This window comes from Seriola aureovittata, chromosome 4 (assembly GCF_021018895.1).
Source record: "Seriola aureovittata isolate HTS-2021-v1 ecotype China chromosome 4, ASM2101889v1, whole genome shotgun sequence".
Taxonomy (NCBI): domain Eukaryota; kingdom Metazoa; phylum Chordata; class Actinopteri; order Carangiformes; family Carangidae; genus Seriola; species Seriola aureovittata.
The window spans coordinates 10,094,647-10,112,796 of NC_079367.1; the positions used below are offsets into that span (position 1 = coordinate 10,094,647).

At 39.5% G+C, this 18,150-nt stretch overlaps 1 protein-coding gene and 1 long non-coding RNA gene across 2 annotated transcripts in view; one reads left to right on the plus strand and one right to left on the minus strand.

Annotated features, from left to right (window-relative positions):
• LOC130167339 (uncharacterized) overlaps positions 1-5,297 on the minus strand; it is a 77,614-nt gene extending 72,317 nt beyond the window's left edge. The window contains exons 1-2 of the long non-coding RNA XR_008827273.1: positions 5,039-5,297; positions 4,182-4,446 (exon numbers count right to left, since the gene is read on the minus strand). This is a non-coding gene — a long non-coding RNA (uncharacterized LOC130167339). The remainder of the gene's footprint in view (positions 1-4,181; positions 4,447-5,038) is intronic.
• Positions 1-9,658, plus strand: part of pcp4b (Purkinje cell protein 4b) — a 31,993-nt gene extending 22,335 nt beyond the window's left edge. The window contains exon 3 of the mRNA XM_056373432.1: positions 8,929-9,658. Coding sequence (XP_056229407.1) covers positions 8,929-9,059 — 131 coding nt within the window. The 3' untranslated portion in view covers positions 9,060-9,658. The remainder of the gene's footprint in view (positions 1-8,928) is intronic.
• The last annotated feature ends 8,492 nt before the right edge of the window (positions 9,659-18,150 follow it).

The following is an 18,150-nucleotide window of genomic DNA, read 5'->3' on the forward strand; positions in this document are numbered from 1 at the left end:
CTCTGCCTTTCTATTCACTTAATAAAAGGAGAAAGTGAAGGAAAATACACAGGCTGCAGTACACACACACACACACACACACACACACACACGCACACACACGCACACACGCGCACACACACACACACACACACACACACACACACACACACACACACACACACACACACACACACACACACACACACACACACACAGCACCCCTTTGTTGTCTGACCTTGACAATTAACTTGATACCTGGAAAAACTGCTTTCCTACGATGTCTTAAGTGTGTCTCTCAATATAGAGAGACATTGGGAGTGAAAGAAAGAGAGAGAGAGAGAAAGCACTCTCTCTTAAGAGTGGGCGAGGAGGGAGTAACGCTGCTATTGACTCTCGCCCACTCTGCATACCCCCAGCACACAGCAGAGCACGGTCTTTAGAAAAAAACCTCTCACGGGCTCAAGGACGGCCACAGAAAGATGTATTCATATTCACTGGAACTCAATTTGAGTTGGGTACGTACAAGTACATGCAACTGTGACGCACCTCAGTGATGAAGCAAAGGCTGTTTACCTGATAACATTGGAAACAGGGAAGCTGGAGGCTGGAAGAGTTTATTGTAAAGATAACGGTGCAAGATGGAGTGTTTATCAAGTGGGTGCAATTGAATCAGACCTTTTTCCGCTTTGCTGCAACATGCCTCTGATTACCTCAAGATGCAAAATACAAACTGTACCGGAGACTTTCAGAGTCAGGGGACACTCACTGCTGTTGTTGCTGGTATTCATTCTTTATGAACAAAAGTAAATAAGAAAGAAAACAGGTTCCTTTGTGTGTTAAGATCATCAGCAGAAGTATTCATATCCTTTGCTTAAGTAAAAGAAGCAATGCCGCAGTGTAAAAATACACAAGTTAATGTTAATTCAATAGGTGACATAACCTTGTTTTTGTTTCCGTGGACTTAATGTGGAAATGTTATTATATTTTATACAGTTGTATCAATCATCATATTTCATAAGCTCATAAAATGATTTGCATCTAAAATCTCAATCTGCAAAGTAACTGGTAACTATAACTATCACATAATTGTACTGGAGTAAAAAGTAGAACATTTCCCTCTGAAATGAAGAACGAGGGCTACAAGAAGAAAGTATCCCAAAATAGAAATATTCAAGTCAAGTACCTCAGAACTGTATTTAATTATAATGCTTCAGTAATGTAATGTATTTTGTTACTCTCCCCCCCTGGTACAAACACCATCACAGACTCAGTCTTTTCCCCCTAAAAAGCCTTTTAGTCGTCATATGTGACATTGGTCGACATGGAGTCCAGATGTCGTGTATTTGGGCCATATGCTCCATATGTTCACTGACCTTATGAGTCCAAGTGCAACACAGACTGTTTGTGGCACTGCAACAGCTGGAGCAGCTCCGGCTTACTACAGCTTTACATCATACGGTACAAACAAACCACTCTGACGGGAACATTAAAGAACAGCACTTGGCCATCGTTTGTTAAGATGCTATCATATGTGACATAATCAGCTGCTTATTCACGCAGGACATTAGAGATGAAAACTGCTCTATTTCTTTATGTAAATGTTAAGCTACTGTCAAAGAACAATGTGGACACTGTTAGACCAACAGCACCTCCCCCTTCGTCCCAAACAGGCACAGGCGTCATTTCAAATTGGCTCACCTTAAAGATCAAAGTCATCCTTTTATAATTAGCTTGCGACAGGCTCTTAAAGTTATGATGACCCATTTCTTATACACTTTTTTAATTAGCTTTACTGTACTCAATTATAGCCATAATGAATTTGTCTTATTCTGTCAAATATTGTTAGTAAATGCACACCGTATGCCTGTTTCAGAAGCATCCAGTGCTAGAAAGAGCTGAACCCACACATTTCCTCTGTGGGTTCTTTGAACATCCCACATTTTCTGGTTTCTTTTTCCAAATGTGCAACCACGTCCAAGTAGGTTACACAGACGCTTCCTCCCCAAAGCAAAGTAAAAGTTGATATACACTGAAAAACCAAGCACACAGTACTAATCAATACAGAGCCAGTCCTTCATGTGTATTTGAATATTGATCGCCATGGTTTCTCTCATGCTTTTCTGCCCCTCTGGTGTTTCAAGGCCAGAGGGGTCGCTGATATTTTCCAGACTTTCACACAGTGACTTTCAACTGTAAACGAACAAACACTTGCAGGCGCGCGCGCACACACACACACACACACACACACACACACACACACACACACACACACACACACACACACCTTCCTGTACATGTACATAAATATACCTACATACAAAACACACTCATATGTCTTTTAAATCATGCAAAATGCCTGTCTAGATCCTTTGTCTTTACATGCTGGATGTGTTGTACTACGCTTACATTTTTGTGTAAAAATTTCAGGGTGCTATCGTCAAAACTAAATAAATAAATACACAATATTTTCTGAAACTGAAGATTTTACTTTCTTTGCATTTCCCTTGAAAAAGATTAAATGGCTGTTTTTCTGCACACATGCATTTGAGAATTAAAGTCATAGGTCACTCTGCCTATGATGTATAAGACATACGCTTTGTCCTTTTTGTGTGGAGATTCATTTGTAGAGAGTGGACACTGCAGACACCGCTCTTGCCGTCAAACACAGGTCATGTCTTTCATGCCAGAATCCACTTACTGTAATTGTTTACTTCTATTTCCAGTCACATTCGCTAGATACAATTGCAGATGGTTTTGAATGTCTGCTGTTTCATATTTATTGCAATTTAAATGTGAGAAAAGCAGCATGTCTTGGCAACTGTAACCACCAAATGTTTAGCATTTTTACTAGAAAAATTAAGCATATGACTCATCAATAATCAATTCATATACAGATCTTATGTTTCAGCACTTGAAGCGTTATTTCACTGTTTTCAGAGCACTTCCATTTTTGCAGATAGAAAATTAACAACAGGCAAGGAGCTGTGAGTCTAAACATGAGCTGCCATACTGTTTTTCATTGTCACCACAGGCATTCAGACTTTGTTTCTGCCAGGTATAATTACAATGCAAACAGCCAAAATTTTCAAAAATTGCTTTTTGAAAAGAATGATCTAGACCATGGACTAAAAAATATTAACTTGATATACTTTTAATTCCTTGTAGATATGAAAAATTGATACCAATACAATAGGATTTTCAAAAAATACGGTGCTAATTTTGGGTCTCCAAAGCATTCATGGTGTTAGATTTACCTCAAAATGTCCATTAAAGCAACAAATATATTACACACTGCAGATTCCTAAGCCCAACTAGATGGTCATATACTGTGTAAAACACTTTTTAAAACAGGGTTTCACTCTACTTTCCACAATCTGTCTCTCTTGTCTCAAGGTCTAGAAGTCCTTCTTTAATGCGCCCTGTTCTCAGCTTCCACAAATCCCGCTCATGGCTCAACTGGTTTTAACCAGTTGAATCAATAAGACGTCGCAGCTTTCACTGGGATTCAGAGCAGCTTTTAAAAGACATTTTGAAAGACAGCCAACCAAGGATGTTCTTATCATGTAACGTAGAAACCTAGCCCATCTAAACTATAGATAAAGGTGCCAACAGCAGAAAAGTCATGGCTGAGGGAAGTAAATCTATTAAGCCTTGGACATATCATATAACCTTCAATTCTAGTGGCTACTACACTCCCACACCACAAATAAATATATTTTTCTCCTCTTTACTGGAAGCACAATCAAGATGATCCAGAATGGCAATCTGACAGCAGATATTACTCTCCCATTATGTGAAGAAGAGTCCCTCCAACAGTAAAAAACAAGCCCATCTGTGCTTGCAGCTTATTATGACCCACAGGCACGATTTATTGTAATTACGAGAAGCGCAACAGATAAAAGTCAGGTGATGTAGTAAAGCGACAAATAATAAAGCTACACAGTCCATGTTATAGTTTGGATGGATGCATTTTTAAAATAAAGGACTTTCCCACAGGAGCCCTCTATTTTTTTCCTGTGTGAAACTGTGAGTGCTTGTTTTAACCATGACTGTTCAGCACCCTCACCCGCATGTTTATGTTTATAAACATGATGAGGAAACTCCTCTCAAATTCCACCTGGCTGCCAGCGACCTATTCGCAAACATACGTTTTTTACAAAGGTGTTATGAGTTATGAGTTATGAGTTATGACTCCCTACCTTTGAAGAGGTCATGGAGTCCGATTATTTATATTCCTTTAGTCCACAAAGGTCCATGGATCAAAAAAATCAAGAGGGTTTTCTTGAAAGTATTCCAAATTATGTTTTCCAAATTATGTCCATTGAAGCCGGGCGGCTTCATCACTTCCTTCCACATTTCAGCCATTTTCTCTCCTTCCGACTACCTGGTAGAGCAGCTGTATGATGGTTGCACATAGGCTGAAGAATCCCCATCACACCAGGAATCAGGATCTGCACATTTATTCTAGAAGAGCAGCAAGGGGCACAGTCAACAGTCATACAGTGACAGACTCTCTTCCTCTCTGACCCCAGCACAAAAGTTATCCAGCTTTTTTTCCTCTTTGTGTGTGTGTGTACATCAAAATTCATACATATATGTAATAGAAGTAAATACAATGTGCATATTAAAAGGCTATTTACCCTCACACAAAAATAAAATCAATATACACATAAACTAAATTTAATGGTTTCAGCAGACACCTCAACCTCTGGTTAATATAAATATGGGCTTCTAATAAAGAAAAAAAAATCACATTAAATAAAAGGCTCGTGTCATGTTGTTATGGTACTCAATCAGTCCAACCCTTCCATAAAGGTACAAAAGAACATTACACCATAACGCACCTAGAAGAGCAGCAAGGGGCACAGTTGACACTCCTGCAGGGAATCAGTATGGGTGAGAACAAATCTCTGAACAAATCGTCCGTCATCAAAGCTAATTGCAAAACTCAGCAACACATAAGCAATGATCTGCAGTTATATTTACACGCACTTATAAATTACTTTGAAGCCCGCTATCTTGACCAAGGGAAAGAGATCATTACAACATTTCTTACCAGCTTTTACCGAGAATGTGCAGCTACGTTACTCATGTGTCTTTTGTGCGTCGTTAATTAAATCCCCCCTTGCTACAACAGGTAAAGTGGAACTATGAAGACAATTCATTCAAAATGGAGCCGTAAATACAGTGATATTCCGACTTTATGACAAAGAATATAACACACAAGTTTTGAGAATGTTCACCCCCCTAAATTTCACTTCAGGAGGCCTGTGTAAAGACAGCGAGCGTACTTGACAAAAAACTAATGACGCCATTCTGGCAGCCAGAAAATTGCTGCGTTTGGTTACTGCCTTATTCATCCTAGCATGAAGACAAAGCAACTGCCCTGTGGGATAGGACCAAGAAAGGGGGGTTGGGTATTATTAATTATGTAAAAAGGTTTTTAGGCATCAAAATGCTTCAATATGTTTTGTACTGTTTTAGATTAAATAGTAAAAGCACAATTTTCCATTTGGAAATCTTTTAGAGAGATTCAGTGAAAAAACAAAGTAAAAAGTTCATAGCTCCAAACGTTTGGCCTAAAAGCCTGAAATGTCAAGCATATATAGCCTAAGTAGCTTTTGTGCCTAAACCTAACCAACCTTAAAGGTGTGTTTGTTATTGTTACCATGATGACACAGGTCAGGTACCCTGCTGATGCTAAAATCCTTTGGGTCATATCCGAGGGCAGGGACAAGCGATCTATATGGTTGTTTAAGTTAGAGGATTTATTAGTGAAGACAGGGGCACTAAAAGTGCTGCCAGAGGTAATAATTCTGATAATCCATTGTGTGTGTGTGTGTGTGTGTGTGTGTGTGTGTGTGTGTGTGTGTGTGTGTGTGTGTGTGTGTGTGTGTGTGCGCGTGTGTGTGTGTGTGCTGAAGAGGAGATGAATCCTCAAACTGAGGAGAATGATGAGAATGAGAAATCCATCACTGTCACATTCAACCGCTGCCTCCTGTCTGACAAAAACTGATGAAAATCTGCCCTCAGGCCTCAAAGCCATTGTCAAGATGGTGACATAGTTCTTTTAGATGAATGCATGTGATTTTGCTAAAATATTAAACTTAATTAGTTTGTATGGTAACAAAAACATGTACAGCAAATACATAATTTAGAACTAAATTTAGAACTGATGAGACTTAAATCTCGCTGAAAGTCTCAGAGTTATAGCCTTGATGACTGTGCTTTTATATGGATGAAAACTAGGTGGACGCCAAAGTAATACATATTATCATTGTCTGGTGATTTTATTTTAGAAATCAAAAGTTAGTTTGTGCTGCAGCAGCAGAGTGAAAGAAGAAATCTGCAGTGGAAACTAATGTTTTTGAAAATAAGGCAATATAATAAGGAAAATGTAAGGTTGTGAAAAAGAGTACTGATGAAACCTCATTCACTGTTGCATCACACAACGCTGAAGTTGCCCTTGCATTAGCTGATTGACATCAGCTGTTTCATTGTGCTTCACAATCATTGGTTCATTCACAGCTGATTAGTAGCATTCAATCATTTTCATGCAGGTGCACAGTAGACCATAGTAACCTGACACTTCTCACAATTAACATAAGGTCACAGTACATTTTGAACAAAATTGCTCGGACTTGGCCCCAGAATAGGATGTGATATCATGTTTCTGATGCAGGTAATAAATAGATATTGATCAGACCAATCACAAACTATAAACAGAGAGCTATTCTGTCTAGTATTCTTCTGACAGGCCCTCCAATCACACTGACCCCATAACTGCATAAACATTTGCTATAAATTGTTAATTCCTTGACACAAGTGTCTCTGGCTGAAAAAAAAACAAAACAACTTCATCTCTTATTACTTTGCTGATCACATCCTGCCTCTGCCTTCACTCTCCACTATCACACAATCTAGACATCTCTTTAAAGAATGTCACCAGCTTGTAGTACAAAGATTATGAACATGTCTGGTGCTGACACGGAGGAGGACACGGCTCAATAGCTAATGCTGCTGGGAAGAAAACAGCAGGCATTAGAGCATCGGAAAATTCAATATCAATTAATGCAGGACTCAAAGCTCGGCTTGACACAGCAGTTAGTGTTTCCTCCTTGAACAGCAAGAGAGAGGTACTCAGGCTCAGCCCCAAGGGAACCCAAGGATTAGCTGCTCAGTCAATACATGAGTCGCAGCTCTCTCGTTGACTGTCATGCTTGTTTCTCTACAGTAGTTTCTGCTGATCATACTCAAGCAGATCAATCCTTTGCAGGAGTGTCGTAAGAAAGGAATACACCCCCATGCTGAGCTTTGTACAGAAACAATTAGTGACTATGAGCACTAAAAAGATTGAAAAAGCTAATTGTTTCAAGTTTCATCTCAGTTTCATAATCATTCATATTCGTCATTGAAGACTTGTAACCGCTTAACAGGGACTGGCAATGAAAGAAATCTTATATTAGCCACAGTATGTAAACAACACAGTTTTGCCACCAAGTCTTTGTTTGTGCGTCACAAAAGAAGTAGGTCAGAGAAACGTGATTCTTCACTGTTATTCTTGATGACATACGTTCGCTGCCACAAGCAGACATTAGAGTCACAGTGAAACCTGCTTGGGTAAATGTTAGCTTGTCATGGCTTAAAAAAAACCCTGAATATCCCTGCTTCATTATATCCTACAGCTCTGTTGCTCTCCTCTCAGAAGCACTTTTCTTGTAATAGAACTGATTTGTACTCTTTTATGTATTTTATTGCAAAATTTTAGTTATGAATGAAATGTGTCTTACTTTGATAAATAATATTTTTCTTATTTTCATCTGCATCACAGAAACAATGTGTGAATAATGATAAAGATTTCAACGTTAACCTTCAATTCAACATTATGCAGACAAGCCTTCAAAGCTTAAAAGCATGCTTGTCACATATTTACATGTGACAAGCATGTATACATGTTTAAGAACAGATTTCCTCAGGTCAGTTAATGGGTACATTCTCTTGTCTAATAGTCAGTATTCTTCTGTAGTTTTACTTCTCCACACTTCATCGACCAGGAGATAAAAACCCTCTTCTTTCCTTAATGCTTTCTTGTGTCAGTTTTTACTGGGATTACATTCGTGTCCTCATTGTCAGTGCTGGCTGAGCTCCAGGGAGGATTAAGAACTGGAGATCAATTTATGCTTTGGCTTTTGACCTGGGAAACAACTGCTCAGGCTCCCCCATAGGAGTTCTGCTCCACTATTATTATGAGGGCTGGGGTTTATGGGAAGCGCAAGGGGACATTTTACAGAGTAATATCACATTGTATTACTGCTTCCTAAACTCACAAATGAAGAGCTGCTGATTTAGTGTGACAGTATTGTATACATATAGTAACATTCTGTGCTCATTAAGCCTTAAAGGCCAACATACCGTAATGAAATTGACCTTTCCATGGCCCCTTACTCTCACTACCCCGTGAAGCTTTGTGTTCTTGCACAGCACAGAATGCAGTTTAAAATGAAAAGAGATATACCACTCAAAAGTCTTAGTAATTTATGAAAAGATAGGTTCTTAATTTCAGACAGAGATAGGCAAAAACAGATTATCATTATGTCGAGCAACTGATGATTTTGCAAGTTAAAATAGCAGCTATCACAGGTTAGCTGTAGCTAGATAATTAAGCATTCAATTATAGTAAACATTACCTCGATTAATAGCTTGAAAATGCAGTCTCTTGATAACATTTTAGTGTTTCCAACTGACTTGTTTTGGAAAGGCTAAAAAGAAATATACCATCTGCCAAACTCTTTCTATAGGGAGCATCACTCCCCAGCATCTTGAGGTTGCTAATGATTGGACAATCCCTGCTTGGGGAATGTCAATTCTACTAGACTTGGCAATGTGACTCAGACCAGTCTTTGTACACTGCTGTGAGTCACATCCAAATTTTCTTTTCCCTTCCAGATGCGTCCAAGACGGACGTCCCGGAGGACTTTGACATCGACATGGATGACCCCGAGACCGAAAAGGCGGCGGTCGCCATCCAGTCCCAATTCAGGAAGTTCCAGAAGAAGAAGCGTGTTGAGAAGTCCTAGTGAGCACCACGTTGCTCTGCCACTGTGTGTAGAGACGGCAGGTGGAAGTGACAGCACAGTGACGATGGTGTGACATTTGCATGTAAACAAATTCATACCTGTTGGAACTCCAGGGGTTGTGATGGGGTTGGGGGGTAGAGAATGCAATAGCCTGTTAATCATTTGACATGTCTGTGAATTTTCAATTTCCTATTATTATAATGACTATTATTTATTATTTAACTGCTGTATCAATAAATAAGTAACAGACAAAGTTATTGAGATCTGGTTTCTGTCCTGCCATATATGTTCCATATATCATGAAGTCTAGCTGGTGTTTGTGTTAGAATATGTTTTTGTACTTAACCCAGCCTCATAGATATACCTGCACCATACCTGTCTGTACTGCTTAGGACTACGTTTCCCAAAATCACCTGTGTTTGTGTGATTAGATGGAGCAAAAGCTGATGTCAGAGTGAAGGTTTTTTTCAGGAAACGTAGCCTGGAGCTTTCCATCCTGAACAGAATATTTCACCCAGAGGCTTTTTTCTTACCCGCATGGTACTATAAAGCTGTGTGTCAATGTACATTGAATAAATAAAGACTCTGTGTGGAACCTGTGTACAGTGCATGTAAATACCAACATTTGTCAAACACCTGGAGCTACATATCAAATGTGGCTGCAGAATTTCTGCAGTACATCTGACATATTGCATTAACATACACTCTGCAGGGATAGCAGAGAGACACCTGCACACCTGCTCATTCATACAATTATCCAATCAGCCAATCATGTGGCAGCAGTGCAAAGCATAATATCATGTAGATGCATCAGAAAAATTTCGTCTCAGTGACTTTGACTGTGTCATGATTGTTGGTGCCAGACAGGCTGGTTTGAGAATTTCTGAAACTGCTGATCCCCTGGGATTTTTACATCTCTAGAGTTCACTGAGATTGGTGCCAACAACAAAAAACATGGGCTATAACAACAAAAGACCACATCAGGCTCCACTCCTGTCAGAACAAGAAGAGAAATCTGAGGCTGCAGTGGACACAGACTCACCTAAACTGGACAGTTGAAGACTGGAAATACATAGCCTGGTCTAACAAATCTGGATTTCTGCTGAGGAAAGCAGGTGGTAGGGTCAGAACGTGGTGTCAACAGCATGAATCCATTGACCCAACTTGCCTTTTATCAACAGTCCAGGCCGCTGGCGGTGGTTTAATGGTATGTTTTCTCGGCACAGTTGGGCCCCATAATACCAGTCAATCATGATTAACTATCAGTGATGACCATGTGCATCCCTTTATATGCTATTTTTTTACGAATGTGACAGTGATGTGCAGCATGAATGTGCAGCTGACAAATGTGATGCAATCATTTTGACATGATTGCATCACAGTTACACATCACACATCTCAAAGAGATTAACTGAAAAAAAATGGAGGTGTTTTGAGAGTAGAGGGAGGCCTTACCCAGTATTAGTGTTTCTGATAAAGTGCTCAGTGAGTGTATAACAAACTATAAATAGAAACTTCTTCAGAATGAGCTCAGCTGAATCTATTCCCTTCTCAGCTTGATGACCTTCTCCATGTGGCGCCAGGCGAACTGACTGATTCCCACTGAGCTGTTCTCAGCTTCAGGCACAACAACCCAACAACATACACGTGCATTTATTTTGTATATTTTAGTTTGGGATTATAAATTAATATTTCATCATTTCATAATTTGAAAAGGCTATTTCAGTTTTTGAGTTAAAAAAAAAAAAGAATCTGAGGGAACCTTCGCATGTGATTCTTGTTTTATTTCTCCAGCTGTTGCTCCCTACTTTGTTTGACTTTCTCAGTTCTGTGTAAATCACCGGTGGGCAAGCAGCTGTCACAAACAAACTTTATTCCTTTTACCGTTGGTCAGTTGATCAGTCGCACCATTATACAGTATACTGATCAATCACATTATGTGGTCTCCCTCAAGAGCCTGCCAGAGGAAACATGTGAGAGCACACCAGCAAAGATACTGTAGGCCTATGTATTACGGCCTGAAAGGAATAACATATGAGCATAATACTATTACTATTACTACTATTTTGAACAGCAGAGTTCATTTCTGGCCTGGCTTCATGGCAACATTGTCCGTCAGTCAGTCGATCACTTTGATCCAGACTGAAATATCTCAACAACTACTAGATGAATGAGCATGAAATTCTCTACAGAATTTAATGGAACCTCCTGACTTTTAATCTAGTTAAAGATTTTCAGTTATCCTGTGAAATATCTCAACAAGTACTACATGGATTGGCACAAACTTTTGTACAGACATTCATGAATCCCACACAATGAATCCCAGTGACAGTTATACCCTCTGACTTTTCCTCTCGTGCCATTATGACATTTGCCGTTTTGGGTGAAATGTCTCGACAGCTGTTGGATAGACTGCCATGAATAATTTGTTCAGACATTTACAATATGTTCTCCACAGGATGAACTGAATAATGTTTATAGTCTCTAAATTTTTCATGTAGTGCCAACACCAGGTGAAAATTTTAGTTTGTCTAATGAAGGTTTATCACCAAATATCAGCAAAACTGACAACATTTCCATCAGTCTCACTGAGCCAGGTTGTATTTTATGATACTAGTAAGAGAGTTTTGCCCCATGTGACCTTTCTAATAACAAAGAGGTGTTTCAGGTTTGGATACAGTATCACTCCTAATAAGAATTCCCCTCCAGTCAAAACCTTGAACCAACAGTTAAACATATACAGTAGATATACTTATTATACGTGACTGTGATGTAATCCAGACAAGTTGTTTTACACTCTACAAAATACTGAAGGGGTTACAAGCATGTCAGGAGTTTTAACTGACAGAGGTTAAGATGATCAGGATCATGACACTGCATATGGGAGGGTCAGTGAACTGTATTATAACGCGGTCAGTGGTGACCTTTGCACTCCAGGGAAGTGATCCTTACTGCAGATCAGCTTTGTAATCCTGGGAAGATTAAACTGCCAAGGCAAGTGCACACGATTTCTTGATATCCACAGCCAGATGTTTTACAGTGCAAAATAGAAAGATAAAGAAAAGCTTCAGCATCCATTTTATTTTATCTTTTCTCTAAAATTTCATAGTAAAGTCAGTGACATCACCTTAGTTTGCTTATGTCTTACTCTACTGCTAAGAAATCAGTGCAAATGAGGTTTGGGGCAACAGTCTTGCTTCCTGAATGGCAACAGTGCAGTGACCTTTAGATTTCCAGTGAAGGTCACTGTCTCATGGAAATAGAAGTCTCACTGCAGTTGCTTGTTTGTTTGCTTGCTTGCTTTATTTTCCGCCCAGTTGACTGCTAAAAAAGATCCTGCCATGTCAACCCGAGGCCCACAGAGAATAACAGTCCTCCCAAGGCTCCGCTGCTCTCTTCCTTGTGTTTGTGGGAGTGTGTGGTAACGGAATTTAAATCATGAAATTAACATATGTAGATTTTTTTCTGATCCTGCATGATGATAAGCTTTTCTCCTCTCATCTTGTCATCTTACATCCCCTTTCCTTTCCTCTTCTCTCCTCTGCTCCCTGCTCTTGGGGACAGGCAGATTGGGATGTTGACAGTGAACTGTGTCATCGCCTCTGGGTGTTCACTTTGTCTCTGAAGTTTTGGCTGAAAGGTGTACTTTTCTTACCTAGAAATTGGAGATAGATTACAGCGACATGGTCTCCAAACACAGGTGTACTATTCTGAAGTCCATGCTTGGAGTAAAGTCAACAGAGACACCTTTCTATATCCTCTACACACAACAGAACAGCACTCATTCATCTAGTCAGAGTAAATACAGCAGGGATACACTATAGACTATTTTTGGGGCAGAGATCAACCACTGTGGAGATAAAGATATGTTGATACATGCAGTGAAACTGTATTATGGTGAAATTTTCCACATGCACTGAGAATGGGACCGTGAAATTCATTGCGTGCCTTCTGTTCTGCCTACAGAGAAGAACATCACTCCTGCAGACAGCAGAATAAATCTTTAATAACCGGAGATGGCGGGTGGGGCATTTTCTTTACCCCTCAGAGTCAGTGGACCACCATAGCAATACTGGGTAGGGCCTCACTTCGCTCTCAAAACAGCTTCAGTTCATCGTGTCATGGACTGCACAAGGTGTTGGAAACTTTCCTTTAAGCTTCTCCATGTTGACTGCATCACCTAACTTCTGCTGCACATCCATGCTGCCATTTTCCCATTCTACCACATCCCAAAGCTGTTGTCCTGGTTACAGATCTGGTGACTAAAGAGGCCACTGAAGACTTTTGATCTGTGACATGGTGCATTATCATACTGGAAGTAGCTATTAGATGATGACAAACTTTATTATTTATTCCTCTGCTGTACGTAAGGCAAAAATTAATTCAGAGTTTATTGCGCATTACTGTTTTCTTTGCTTGTGTCCGCACAGCTACAGAAATCAAATTCACACTATGTGTTTATTGATAAAAATGAATCATCCATGATCTAATGAAAACTGACATTTTTGTGATTGGTTCACACACTGCTGCACAGATCCACTTACACATGCATTTGTATGCATTTCCTTGAAAATGAGAGTGCGTACAGATTTCTACAGCAAAATGAATACTGACACTCACGTACATCCTCTGCTTTTTTTTTGCATCATGTGACTGGCAGGTTGGAGCTTTGGGTATTTCCTGTGAGACTGTGCACAAATGGTCTTTGCAGATGTGGAGAAGGACGATTACACTGGGCTTGATTCATGAAATTTACATTAGTCATTAGTTTCCTGTCACACTAACAGTAACATGAATTTGATCTAATCAACAAGGTTGTGTGCCTGTGAGCCGAGAGTGAGGAAATTCACTCTCAAATATAACAGCCTAGTGTGTGTACAAATGACTGATGCTTCCATTGGAAACAGCCTTTCACTTCATCATACTGTAAAAAGCTTGAATTGAGTTCACCAGCACATAGCATCAGCAAACATCTCCTCTGTCCATTGGCTACAAGCAGTATGTCCTGCAGTAATGAGACAGGAAATTTAGTGTTGGTAGATTAAATCAAAAGTTACCGCTCATGGCTGAGAACAAGGCAAAAAAAACAACTCTAAAAGAATGACTAAAACTTCCTATTTGCCTCTTTGTTGTCAGAAACAGAAGCAGGTGCCTGAGGAGTTGGTTTTAATGTTTTTGCATGAAACGCACCTTTGTGTGATTCCTCTCAAGTTTACAGAGCTTCAGTAATTCAGAAAGTAACAGAAGCTCTTTGTAACATCTATGGGATTAAAGGAAAATTCTGGTCGTTTTCAACCTGGCTCTTACTGACATAATTGCATCAAGATTCTTGATAGTTTGGTTAGCTAGTTACAGTAGTTACACAGTCACACTGTTATCAGCTGATCCTGTCAAGAGTGACATCATCTACAGAGACACGATTCATGTGCAACATATAAATATATTCATCATGTTTTATAATGTAATATGATAAGTAGTAAGTGGCAGCATTATGATATACTGTATGTATAACCAGAGCCAATGGGCCTCCCCATTAATCTTATTTACATAATTTAATATTTTACAATCAGTGTTTACTGCATTAATACTTTACAGCTGTGACTCTATTCACTGTTTGCAACTTTTTTTCATCCCTTTGCATGAGATGATGTTTTTCAGCGCCAACCACAGCATTGTTGGCATGGTTACAGTTTCAGTATAGACGTGCTGGTGTTAACTCAATACAGGCTAGATCATGCAATTCTTTTTATCACTTTCACCAGTGACAGGGATAAACCAAACCAATGCTTCAAACTGGAACACTTTTGTTAGAGTAAATTTTGGTTGAAGTAGCAGCTCAGTTACTCTGTGGCATGTTGCTGTGTTTGAGGCCTCACCACCCATCCATACATGGACAGCATGTAAACCAAGCCACAGACTATATGCAGTATTCTTGAACAAATACCCCTGTAAATAAACAGTATGCAGTCCAGTAATTTAAACAAATTATTAGTCAAACGATTAAACATGTTTACAGAAGCATTACTGGGCCAGAATAATCTAGGTTAAATTAATGAAGTGAGCCCTGCAGCAGTTGCTTATATTTTTCTCTGTTGTCTTAGCTAGCTAGTGAGCTAATAATAGCTAACCCTGCAAATGGCTCATGGCATTTTCATCAGTTAAGACATCTTTAGCTTCAGGGTGAAGGTAACGTTCAGAAGCAGCTGATGACCACTGACCCATGGCTTTAAGCGTAGATACAGGGGTGACAGTTGCTGCAGATGTAGCTGCTCCAGTGCATAATGAGTGAGCAGTCTAAAGTCTCTGAGCCAACAGGACTGGCAGATGATACAGGGGGGGGTGGGGGGTGAAACAAAGATCATTTCACTTGTTCCTCCTCCTCAGTAGCTCATGCAAGCACAGGGATGTCATTTCTGAGAACAAATACAGATCAAAATTATTTAATGTCCGTTGTCAGATTCTGGGTGCTCCAGGAAGATGTTGAAATAGTGTGAACATAAACATCAATGCTGCAGGACGATAGGTCAAAGGATCCTGAGGTAGAAGAAAACACTAAGAAACCCACGGAAACCATGACACTGCTTCAGTGTCTGTTCATTTCGTGAAAGATCACTGCTGTCCAGAAACATATCACTCTTTCAATGTCTTCCTTTTTTTTCTGCCATCTCACTCTCACATTGTGCTTAGTGGAATATATTTTCTCAGTTTCATATTTGAACACTGTCCTAGAAACCTTACCCCCTGGCAGTACTGCTGCTCTACTAACCTTGTGATTGTGAAGTAACCCCAGAAACCAGGTGCTATTTTTACCTGCCGTTCTCCCTCTCTAATGAGACCTCACATTCACTGCTGCAAATCCTTCCTCGAAGGATTTATCTAAATGATATATTTTCATGAGACTATAAACTATCCTTTGTAATGTACTATAATCTTCCACCTAAGCTTTTTATCTCTCTTTTATCTCAGCTGCATTATGAATGAAAAATATCTTACAGAACAAATTATTGTGATAGAAGAAGAAGATAGAGGATTGCACAAGCCCTCGAAGGAGGTTAATCAGACTCTATTTTGTTTGGGTGCTGTGGTTGTGAGGGGGTCCAGTTTCTGGCTAAGTCACCGTGGGGTGCTTGTATCAAAGCTATGTACTGTAATAATATATACTGTATATGTAACTGTTTCCAGGGCTTGTCAGGTCCACTCACATCCTACATTTAGCTTTATATAGACCCAAGACCTGTGGCAACAACTCACATAGCAAGCAAAAAGACATAGTCGTCGCATATAGAAAAGAAAAAGCATCACAAAGGTCAGAGGAAAATGGTCAGATTGGTTCAGGCCAGCAGACAGAAAAGTGCTCAGATAACAGCTCAGTATGACATTTCTGACTACACAACCTTTCAAACCTCAAAGCAGATGGGTTCAACTTGCACAGATCCCAACCCTACAGAGCACCTAGGGCTAAAAAAAACTACAGGAACTGTGTGATGCTGTTGCAGCCACTGTGGACCAAAACCCCTCAGGATTACATCCAACATATTGCTGAATATATTTTCAAAGAAGACAATCCGGATGCAAAACCGGGTCCTCCAAATTATACAATATTGTCAGACAATATAGCCATATATTTGAAGGAGCAATGCAGTTTGAGGACTTTGCAATATAATCTTATAATAATGTCCCGTTTTTCCTCCATCACTGGTTAGAAAATAAAATACACAATCACAGTAGAACTCAAAAAGTAGGGAGATTTCTGGCTACTTAGCACAAATAGCTGGGAATGACAAGACACTCTGCCTTAAAGACTTCAAAATTAAACATCAGGTAAAACTGCATTCTTCTCTGTTGTTTTTACGGAAGTAAAATTCTCCCTTTATTGGGGAAATCATTAGAAAGACTGCATCAGCATTATAGATTAACATAACAGGTACAACTATCTGGGTGTAATACTGTATTTTGATAGGTTAAAGCAAACAACAAAGATATAAGTCAGAGCTATTTGACTAAAGTACTATGGGAACTGCTCCTGCTAATTATGTCAGATGGCATGAAAAAGAAACCCTCCCAATAGGTTTTGGGTGGTTGACATTTTCTGGGTCCAAGTCCTGGGTTTATTTTTGATGTCCGCTATTTCTGGAAGGATTATGTTTATATTTATGTGCTTTATGTAATTATGTCATCATTGCTGCATGACTTCTGTTGTATTATATGTTCTGTTTCTTAAGGGAAGGTACAGTGAAGTAATGTTGTGTTATCTTACTCACTGGCTTTAGCAGATGAGGAGAGTCTCCAGACAAGTCAGACACATAATAAGCACAGAAGCAGATCAGCGAGCAGACAACACGCAATCCATCATTGTTGAATGACGAAATATGATGCAATACTCTAAAAGATTTACTGCAATCTGGTTTGCCAGTGTTACAGTCCTGCTGAAAAGTCCAAAATAACAACAGGTCAGGTGACTTAAGCTATGAGATACCAGCTACAGTGGATGCTCTCTGATAAGTCGCTGTGTTGACAGCTGGAGTCCAAATCCGATCAGTTATGTGAGCAAAACATAAAGTGAGGCAGTTGGTGGAAGCTTATCTAGAGAACATTACAATACCGGGAGTGAACACAGCAGCTCCAGTGAGATTCAAACCCCTGACACTGGTCGTATTAGCGCTCTGCTCCACACACAGCTTTATTAAAGATCAAAAGCTAACGCCTCTTTATGTAGCACACTGCAATATTCTTCTGTGATACAATGCATTCAACAGACTCCTGGTCTGAGTCCGACTATCTATTACCAATTACAAGTATAATTAACAGCCCCCTTAGACATCAGCCTTTCTTAATAAGACTCTCTATCATTTAATTGTGGTCATTAACATGGGACACACGAAGAAGAAGATTCGCCTGTCAGGCAAATGTACATCTGTCCTTCAGACATTTGAACATTTAAGTTGCAATGTCTTACACTGCAGTCACTTCTGTCAATAATGAAAAGTTATATTTGATTACTTTGGTTGTGCATAATGAATTTGACTCTTCAATTACTTTAAAATTAATCGAATTATTTATCCTTGTGCCTGCCTTAGTGGGATAAATATTT